Source organism: Dermochelys coriacea, chromosome 3, assembly GCF_009764565.3.
Source record: "Dermochelys coriacea isolate rDerCor1 chromosome 3, rDerCor1.pri.v4, whole genome shotgun sequence".
Lineage (NCBI taxonomy): Eukaryota > Metazoa > Chordata > Testudines > Dermochelyidae > Dermochelys > Dermochelys coriacea.
This window is the reverse complement of record NC_050070.1, coordinates 33,748,247-33,759,008: the sequence shown is the minus strand read 5'-3', so window position 1 is coordinate 33,759,008 and position 10,762 is coordinate 33,748,247. Positions and strand designations below refer to the sequence as shown.

Genomic DNA, 10,762 nt, shown 5'->3' with positions numbered 1-10,762 from the left:
TGTAAGCTCCTGCATTGGCGGTCCAAAAGGTTGAGGCTTCATAGTTCTTTGGGTAGGCTTGCATGGCTGGCCTTACCATTTTTTGCTCTATGTTGCAATACTAACATTTTCCCTCCCAGTGGCAGGGATGTAGTCTAGTTGATTTAACAGAATATTTCCCATTTCTAATGTCTATGATTATCTGCTCCTGCCACTGTTCCTCTCTTGAAGTCTTTTTCTTCTGGCTTGTGCAGAGAGAGAGAGAGACTGGCTTTTGTTAAAGTCATCAAGGCTCCTCAATAAACGTTTCTTCCTGCTTCTCTAGCAGGCAAATCTAGTTCTTATCCTGCATCTGTTTTTCTAATTCTAATAGTCTCTGTTCCATTGCTGAATGATTTGATGAACCAGCAAGAGAAAAAATGGTGCAGGAACCAAGCATTCAGATACAAGGGTGCTGGAATAATTTTTATAGTGGGGGTGCTGATGACGGAAACCATGTATTTGCTGTTTGTTATTACTACTCCAAGCCAGCAGCACCCCTAGTTCCAGCACCACTGTTCAGATACACAGGGAATGGCAACTTCGGCCACTTTGAATCAGGGCAGTTTTAAAAGTGGGAGACAGGGTATGCCTCACACAGCGCCAGCCTTGCTGGCAAAAGGGAAACACTTTCCAAACTACAAGGAGTCCGGTGGCACCTTAAAGACTAACAGATGTATTTGGGCACAAGCTTTCATGGGTAAAAAACCCACTTCTTCAGGTGCATGGAGTGAAAATTACAGATGCAGGCATTATTAAACTGACACATAAAGAGAAGGGAGTTACCTCACAAGTGGAGAACCAGTGCTGACAGGGCCAATTCGATCAGGGTGGATGTAGTCCACTCCCAATAATTGATGAGGAGGTACTTTCCAAACAGTCAGGGGACAGGGAGCGGTTGGATGGGTAGGAGGTTTGGGGACAGTTTGATAGGCGTGGGAGTCCCCAGGGGGAGTGGTTGGATGGGGCGGAGGTTCGGCAGGGTCGGTCATGGAGGGGGAACAGGGGTTGGATAGGCATGGGAGTCCCGGGGGGAAGTTGGGACAGGGAACGGTTGGATGGGTCGGAGGTTTGGGGACAGTTTGATAGGCGTGGGAGTCCCCGGGGGCAGTCAGTGGACAGGGAGCGGTTGGATGGGGCGGAGGTTTGGGGACGGTTTGATAGGCGTGCGAGTCCCGGGGGACAGGGAGCGGTTGGATGGGGCGGAGGTTTGGGGACGGTGTGATAGGCGTGGGAGTCCCGGGGGGCAGTCAGGGGACAGGGAGCGGTTGGATGGGGCGGAGGTTTGGGGACGGTTTGATAGGCGTGGGAGTCCTGGGGTACAGGGAGCGGTTGGATGGGGCGGAGGTTTGGGGACAGTGTGATAGGCATGGGAGTCCCGGGGGGCAGTCAGGGGACAGGGAGCGGTTGGATGGGGCGGAGGTTTGGGGACGGTGTGATAGGCGTGGGAGTCCCGGGGGGCAGTCAGGGGACAGGGAGCGGTTGGATGGGGCGGAGGTTTGGGGACGGTGTGATAGGCGTGGGAGTCCCGGGGGGCAGTCAGGGGACAGGGAGCGGTTGGATGGGGTGGAGGTTTGGGGACGGTGTGATAGGCGTGGGAGTCCCGGGGGGCAGTCAGGGGACAGGGAGCGGTTGGATGGGGCGGAGGTTTGGGGACGGTGTGATAGGCGTGGGAGTCCCGGGGGGGCAGTCAGGGGACAGGGAGCGGTTGGATGGGGCGGAGGGTTGGGGACGGTGTGATAGGCGTGGGAGTCCCGGGGGCAGTCAGGGGACAGGGAGCGGTTGGATGGGGCGGAGGTTTGGGGACGGTGTGATAGGCGTGGGAGTCCCGGGGGGCAGTCAGGGGACAGGGAGCGGTTGGATGGGGCGGAGGTTTGGGGACGGTCGGGGAGGGGGGACGGGGGTTGGATAGGCATGGGAGTCCCAGGGGGGCCTGGCAGGGGGTGGGGGTGTCGATAGGGGTTGGGACAATCAGGGGACAGGGGGTTGAATCGGGGCTAAGGTCCCGGGGACAGTTAGGGGCAGGGGAGTCCCGGGAGGGGACGGTCAGGGGACAAGGAGCAGGGGGCTTGGATGGGTCGGGGGTGCTGAGGGGGGCAGTCAGGGGGCGGGGGCCAGGCTGTTTGGGGAGGCACAGCCTTCCCTATCTGTCCCTCCATCCAGTTTTGCAACCCCGCTGTGGCCCTCGGGCCAAACAGGTTGCCCACCCCCCGCTCTAGACGAACCCCGCGGCTGCCTCCCCAGGAGGGAGACTTGCGGGGGGCTGCAGGGGAGGATGCCTCCCGCTAGTTGTAGTGGGAGCGTGGGGTCGGCAGAGGGCGCCCGCGTGCGCGTGCTGGAAACCCGGCGGCCGCTTCCCGGCAGCCCGTCCGCGGCGGCAAAACCGCTGGAGCTTCATGGCGCCCTTGTGTTTCCATTAGCGGCTCCCTCCTCCCCCCGGACAGCCCCGGAGCGGCGCACGCTTGGCTGCGCGGGGCAGGGGACTGGGCTCGGAGCCCTGCCCGGAGCGCGGCCGCCGCCCTGCCCAGGCCGCTAAACGTGCGGTGCAAAGTCCATGCCAGCGGCCGCAGGAGCCGCGCAGGGGGCAGGGGGCGGGAGGCGCCCGCCTTGGGGAGGCAGCCGGCGCAGGGACGGAGGCGACAGCGGCATCTCTTCTTCCCCGCCGAGGCTGCAGCAGACGGGTAAGGGGGGGGGCGGGCAGCGGCAGACGGGTAAGGGGGGGGGGCGGGCAGCCGCATCCCGCGATCGCTCCAAAGGCGGGGAGGGGGCATGAACTTGGCGGTGGTACTGAGGCCAGTGGCCCCTTGCTCCCAGCCGCGCGGGGTGCGTCACGGGGGTGTCAGCGCTCTAGGGCCGCCCCAGGTGGGGTTGTAGGTTAGGCCATTCACTGTGTGGGTGTCAGGGCCCAGCACCCACAGGGTACGGCGGGGGGGGGGGGGAGGGATCTGGGTCTCGCCTGCCCTCTTTTCCTCCACGCCCGCGGTGAGCCACGGCGTCTTCGGGCTGTTCCGCGCCCCAGCAGCAGTCGAGCAGGGGAGAGGCGAGAGTGCAGTGTGTGTGTGTGTGAGTGTGAGTGTGAGTGTGAGACTTCACCCTGGCAGCCTCCTGTCCCAGCGGCACTGGCGGCCCCTCCTCTTGTGACTCAACTGAATTGCTGCTACTGCCTGGGGTCCTTTTGGTCCAGCCCTCTGCATCTCTGGCCCCAGAAGCTGGCGGGCGTGGGGCGGAGGCTGGGCTTTGCACAAGTCCAGCGGCAGGAGGAAGATGCAGCCTGGCGGGCGCTGCCGCCTCGGTTACTTTGCTACCCCGATTCCACCCGGCTTGTTAGCGAGGAAGAAGCAGCGAGACTCTCTCTTGGGTTAATCCGTTCAAGCGACAGATTTTCTGCTGGAAAAAGAGGCAAGAGCCGCCAACCCTTGGCCCTGCCTGGAGTTGTGAAGTGTGGTGGTGGGGGGAGGGTTGGCTGCCTGGAGGGTGGGGGGCTGGGGTCATTTTTTGTGTGTGTGGGTAGGGGGCTGGGTGGTGACCCCTCTGATCCCTTTGTGCTGTGTCCAGCTTTCTGTTATCCAGGGAGGTTTTCTTTTGCTGCCCCCAGCCTTCTCCACCTGTGTCTAGTGCAGGTGGGTTGTGATCATATGAACAACGTAATGTGCCTTTGTGCTGCTGGTAGTGGGGGGTGCAGGTTTCTTGTAGGGAACCGGTTCCCAGGCTTAGCAATCCCAGAATGGGCAGAGAGCCTCAAATTATGGTGGAAAGAAGAAACAGAGTTCCTCTGTGTCTGTGTGGCCAGGTCCTCAAGGGAAAAAATAACTGTCAGGCTCCATGCACACTCCAGTCCTGGCTCTCTAATCCAAGCCATGACAGCTCCACTCACTGTGAACTCTGCTGCTGCTTAGGATCATCTGCTATTCTTGGTGTCCTTGTTTTAAATAAAGCCTTATGAAAGGGCTTGCTAGAAACCCATCCCGTGTCACCAAGGGCAGTTAGTGATTGCATTAGGGAGAGCTGGTTGTAGGTTGGGTGGGGGAGGGAAGAAATGAGGCTGCCTAGTGTATTGTGCAGTGCTACTCTGGGCCCCTTTTGTCCATGCCTGTTCAACTATGCATTTTTTCTGTGCTGGCTGGCACCTTAGGACACAGTTATTTAATGTTGTAGGTCACCATAGGGTGTTTCAAATCCACTTACATAAAGGGTTCTATTTAAGTCTACACACCCGCGGTACAAGTATGAGCTCCTGTCACTGGTTTGGGGTCTCGTTTACGAGTAATTAAAAATAAATGTTTCTGTTAATGAGATCTTTCTGTTGTAATATTCTCCTTATGTACAATAAGTCTCAGAGAACTATGAAGGTGTGTTGACTTTCTCTTTGCCAGAAATGGTATTATTTCAGTTTAAAGAACCTCTGGCAAAGGCTGTTCTAATCTAGAGGCATTACCAAACTATAACAGCTATTATGAAAGATATAATAAACGAGGAAAAATTGCTACAGATGGTATAGCTCACAGAGGTTATTTACAGGAACTGTAACTAAAAAAACCCTGATCATACTCCATACTTATTAACACTTCTATGATATGATGCTTAGAGATAAACTAAACCATTTCAGAACAATTCTGTATCTTGAAGTAAGGAGAACCACCTATTACTGAATAGTGATTGGAACAAGTCTCTGATGGGGGATTAAAAAGCATGAATCCTCTTGAGATATGGACAGCAGTTTCTTTTTAGCCAGGATTTTGGGGGGGAAAGTTTGGCTGGTTTTGAATTATAAAAGTGAAAAAAAGCAGTTTTTGAATTCCCCCCCCCCACACTGGTACAAAAGTAATACTGTCCTTAATCTTATCAACACCGGAATAAGAAGTAACCAGATCGTAACTAGCCAGATTTTTCTGAAAGGCTTAGCACCCTCAAATTCCTTTGAAAAAGGCAGGCACTATATCACTGTATGTAGAACTTGCCTATGGACCATTGAATTGAGGAGGGCTATTGATGAGGGATGAAAACAGACAGTAGCCATTTGAATTTCCATCATATTCCTAGATGATCAGTCACTTCCTTTTGTGAAACAAATTGTTTGAGCTTTACAATGATAATTTATGAATGATGGACTTATTTTTGTTTTGTTTACATGGCGAAATGGTTTTGGCTTCATTTGTTGTTTACTTGTGGTGTTTAATCTGGAAGTGTTTCCCGCTGAATTTACAGGTTTTCTTGAAATCTCTCTCTAATCTTTTTTGTCAAGTACTTTGTGATCCTGTGTGTGAAGAATGCTATTAAAAATGTCAAAAGTGTCATTTAGAGGAATTTTGTTATTGAATATTTTTTAAATTGATTGACCTGTAAAAGTTCCAGTTCATAGACCTCCCTTTAAACAGTATATTTTGGATTTTTAGAAATGCCTTTGAAAAGAAAATGTTGTAAGGGTTTTTCTGCTCCGATATTTTTACAGCAAGGGAGAATTTGATCAACTAACTGACAATGAATTTAGTGGATCTATGAAATTGACTATATTTGAAGTGTTATTATTTTCCTAAAGTAAACAAACCAAAAATAAGGGGTGGGGAAAGCTTTTTTTCTCTTGTAGTAAATGTAGGTGTTACTTGAAATACATTTTTCAGACAGAAATATATTTTGTCCAAAATTATGTCTCATTATATTCTTGTGCAATCTGTGTACCATTCCAGACGATCAAAACTCCTTCTTCCAGATTGGCTAGCAGTAGTGCTTTGGAGATGAGATGAAGAAAGAGACAAATCTTTCTTTCTTTGAGGACAATGAATTTTGCTATTGATTTCAATGGGAAAAAAATTAGGCCAGAATTATACGTCTGGTGCATGCTTTATTTCACCGTTAGTGTTACCACTGTCCTGGAAGTAATCTTTCTTACGTCTGTATCTTTGTATTCTATTATGCCAACATTAATGTGTAATTTGACATATTTACTGATCTAAAGTACAGGTCACGATGAATATATTTACAATAACAAAACATACCGTGTGTACATGTGTGTCTCTCTTTATTTGTGTGTATATATATGTGTGTATATATATATATAAAATATACACACACACACACACGACTGCCAAATTGTAGATTAGTTATAGATACTGCCACAATGGATGTGAGGCTGATAAACTTTGTTTTTAAGCTAATAAAAGGTGTTTTCTTTGTGTTTGGACAGTTTGGTAGTAGATTATTTTTTTCCCACACCAACACTGGTAGTTATTGGGCTAGATTGTCTCTGTGTTTTATATTATGCTAGGTACCCATAGACTTTTGGGTATGAGGCACCCTATTAATACTGTTAATTATGTCCACTTTTAAGTTTAAAATATACAAAACATATATTGTAAGGGAGCCATTTAGAAAATGACGAATATCTAGTTGGCTTTTATTACTACTTGTTCTAAAATCTTTTCCTGTATCGGATTCTTTGGTTGTATTACATTATGAACACTTCTTACAAGATTTGACATCTATCCCCCCAACTAAACTCTCGGCCTTGTACTGTTGACTTAAGCATCAGTTCTGGCTGCACAAAACATATGGTGGTAAGAATGGTGCTAGTGTATCTAGTGTTATCTAGAAAAGGCCCACAGACCTTTCTTGGCCTGGGAGAGGCCTTCTCCTGTTGGACTTTTCAGTGCTGATCCATTGCAAAAATTATCCCTGATCCTACAAATGGAACCCCACAGGCAGATCTTTTCATCCTCCTGGATCTGATTGCAAATTTAGGGCCTAAGTGTGTTCCATTAGCTATTACATTTCTTACCATCGTGAAAATTAGGCTGCAGTATTAATAGTGTGTGTATGTGTGTGGTTTCTTGACCACATTGTTTTCAGTTTCCTTTTATAACTCTCAAACTGCACAAACTAATTATAACCTAGCACAACACTTACTCAGTGTCAGTGGTTTAATAATTCTACTGTATACTACTTGGCCTATTGTCAATTGCTGTTTTTATAAACAGGCTGTGTCTCTAACTGGCTGTGCAGAAGTGAGTCAGTGGTGTGGTGGTCATCTCCCTTTGAGCTGGTGAGATCCTTTCTGAAGGAGGTCAGACTAGATGATCATAACAGTCCCTTTCATAGCTTTTAAGGCTAGTGTCCTTGGTACAGCTTTTGGATACATGGTAGCCACACTGCGTTCACATTGCACCAGTAATGAGAGTAGTTTCCTGCTTCTAGAAGCCATTTACATGAATTCTTGTTAGCTATGCCACAATCCTTCAACGTACGCTGTGTTTGCAGATAGTGAACTTTCTAATCACACCAGAGTTCATAGATTCATAGATATTAAGGTCAGAAGGGACCATTATGATGATCTTGTCTGACCTCCTGCACAATGCAGGCCACCGAATCTCACCCACCCACTCCTGCGATAAACCTCTCACCTATGTCTGAGCTACTGAAGTCCTCAACTCATGGTTTAAAGACTTCAAGGAGCAGAGAATCCTCCAGCAAGTGACCTGTGCCCCATGCTACAGAGGAAGGCGTAAAACTTCCAGGGCCTCTTTCAGTCTGCTCTGGAGGAAAATTCCTTCCTGACCCCAAATATGGCGATCCATTGGGAAATCAGGAAGGAAAAGAGGGAGGTAGTGAGAGAAATAAAATAATGAATAGCCATAAAGAGAGGAAGGCATCCGAGGACCAACATGGTCCTGGGCTCTAGAGAGGTAGCAGTAATTGCCGCATCCCTTTCGTCACATCACTTCCATCTTGTTACTGAAAAATGAGATCCATGATATGTGGGGGGTAGTCACTTACTGGGAGTCTTCTTCATTGAGGTCTTTTTCATGGAGGTCATTAGTTATGTTATCCTGTGGGCTCCACCGCAGCAGTTAAATGTGACCATCTCCTATGGTATCCAATAGAAATATGTACTAAATACACCATCATAAGTTACTAAATAGCTATTTCCGGCACTCCAGTTTTCTACATACCACATAAAGGAACTTCCCTCCAGGAGTCCCCTCCCTAAGTGCCAGGAAGAAAAGATGGGGCCTTGCAGTGTGTCTGGAAGATGATCAGATCTGGACTCTGGTTGACCAAGGGGGAAGCGAGTGCAGGTCTCTCTCTTTTGTACTGAGGGGAGCTCCAGTTTGAGTGCCTCCCCTGATCACTGTGCTCTGGCAGTACTGCACATGGAGGGAAACAGACTTAGGCTACTAGATCCCAAACCACGTCAGTCTTTAAAGGTTAAATCAACATGTTGAGTTCCTGTGGAAGCTTGCTGGCCGCCTATTCACACCTGAAGCACTGGAGTTATGTGCTGCCAGCACAAAACTCCACTCATAAAATTAGCCAGTGCATTCAGTAACAGCTTCAGTTCCTGTGGTCTCAAAAAATAACCCCTGGTAGAGTACATCACAATCCTCTGATCTTGAAGTGATAAGGGCATGGATAACGTGTAGCAAGGTCCGTATCCTATACCCTGTGAAGACTGTCACCATCTGATCTAGGTGGAGCTCAGCTCTCAGACTTCATCCTCGCCTCAGCCTCTAACAGACACTAAGTCATTTGCATGAACAGGATTGGTTGAGTTAGAGACAAAACCAGAGTGGTGTCTGTATGCTGAAGACTGCCTACTCTCTCTTCCCTAAGCCCCTGATGGCCTTATATACTCATTGAGCCGGAGGGGTATGTGACAATGAATTAAGCAGGGGAGCATGTAGCCTGGCACAAATCCACTGTGGGTCCCAGTAGCTGTCATAACATTAGGATGCTCCCACACTCATGATTTCTGCCTTTGCTGTTTACCAGACACTGTCCTCCATGCTGGGGCTGCCAGTTGATAGTGAGGAGCAGTCGAGAAAATACCATGGGAATCTCCATCATCCCTGTTACTAGTCTTGTAGCCCACTTTTACTGGCCCTCTGTTGGCTCCCTTCCCACTAGATGCGCTTTGGACATTGGTGGAGTTAGCAGTACACCCCTGTAAGCAATTCCATCCGGCCCCATAGTCCCTTCCCTAATGGCACTCCATATCATCCTGAGGAAGGAGTTCTATGGCATTATCCTTTTCAACAGATTACCCTGGAAATGTGTCGTCTCCAGATCAAGCGATGCAGATGAAATCTGTATTATTGGACAACCTGCACCACATCCTCTGGGTACCCCCTGATTCCAGACTGTCAATACAACCCAATCAAACAGTGCAAACAGATGTTATTTCTCTGGCAGTCTGCTGTCCTTTGAGACTAGCAGAAGTGCCAAGAGGTGTTGATGAAGTTATGCTAGTGCTGATGTTAGGGATATCGTCTTGAGTCTTGCCTGGTATCTAAATGTAGCTTTTTGTCAGACCAAATTCTCTTTCCTCCCCAAATTCTCCATCCTCCCAGAAGCATGACTGGTGAAGACAGTTAATGTATTTTTTATGTGCGACTGCTGCTTCATGCAGTGGAGAGGCCTGTTGCAAGAGCTTTGCCACAGAGGCAGTTACAGGAGCTGAACAAGAATCAGCTCACACCCTCTGCAGCTACAACCAAGTGTATAAATTACTTTGCATATTCTGAGAGAGAATTAAACTCTAGTGTAAACTAGAAACTCTATTTGCACCTAGCAAATAAATCCTAGGGCTTGTCTACAGATATTATAGCACTGAAACTATGACAGTTTACAGGTTTTAGAGTAATAGCCATGTTAGTCTGTATTCGCAAAAAAGAAAAGGAATACTTGTGGCACCTTAGAGACTAACAAATTTATTTAAGCATAAGCTTTCGTGAACTACAGCTCACTTCATCGATGAAGTGAGCTGTAGCTCACGAAAGCTTATGCTCAAATAAATTCGTTAGTCTCTATGGTTCCACAAGTACTCCTTTTCTTTTTTTTATGACAGTTTAGAAACTGATGCTGTTAACACAGTGCAATCCCTGAGTGTGAACTCAGTTTTGCAGGTATAAGGATGCTTATGTCAGTATAGCTTATTCCCATGAAGTAGTATAGTCTAGTTTTTCAAGACACGATGCCTTCAGAGAAGGCTTTTATGGCCCCAAAAGGAAAAGGGTTGTTTTCTAAAATTCTTTTAATCCTATGTTTCCTGCTACCTTTTCCTGAGAGAGTCAGTGCCCTGGCAATTTTTGTTTTGTTTTTCTCCAAGTCTTCCACCTGATCTTAAGAGTTACACTCATCTAGTCAGAAGTCTGAATCAATGCCATATGACTTGAGGCAATCCAATTATCTAACGAGCTTAAACTTTTAATTGTCATTACCAGCATCAGAGTGTTTACATTCCGTCCATACAGTTTAAGAAACAATGCAAAAAACTTTTCTCAATTAAATTAGAATAATATGGTAATTTCCTTTTTTTTTCACCTTTTTGTGATTATTCCGAGTGTTGAAAAAGAAGCTAATTATTTAACTGTTAACTAAGCTCTAATCTGAGCACTGTATCATTCTGAGTCAGAGTGATGATCCAAAAATACTTTATAAAATAACAGAGGAGAAGAAAGAAAAGGAGTACTTGTGGCACCTTAGAGACTAACAAATTTATTAGAGCATAAGCTTTCGTGAGCTACAGTGAGCTGTAGCTCACGAAAGCTTATGCTCTAATAAATTTGTTAGTCTCTAAGGTGCCACAAGTACTCCTTTTCTTTTTGCGAATACAGACTAACACGGCTGCTACTCTGAAAAAAGAGGAGAAGAAAGTGGCTTCCGTGAATTTTTGTTTATTGCCCATGGTCTGTCCCTGACTTTTACTAAAAATACCTGTGACAGAATCTCAACCTTATTTATGGTTGTACTA

General features: G+C 47.6%; 1 protein-coding gene across 2 annotated transcripts in view; it reads left to right on the top strand.

The window, feature by feature from the left end:
• Positions 1-2,339: 2,339 nt before the first annotated feature.
• Positions 2,340-10,762, top strand: part of RNF144A (ring finger protein 144A) — a 101,618-nt gene continuing 93,195 nt past the window's right edge. The window contains exon 1 of one of the 2 annotated variants that reach the window (XM_038397371.2): positions 2,340-2,699. In XM_038397371.2, coding sequence (XP_038253299.1) covers positions 2,573-2,699 — 127 coding nt within the window. In that variant the 5' untranslated portion in view covers positions 2,340-2,572. Of the gene's footprint in view, positions 2,700-3,118; positions 3,418-10,762 lie in introns of those variants that run through there. The other variant, XM_038397375.2, reaches the window with a different exon arrangement.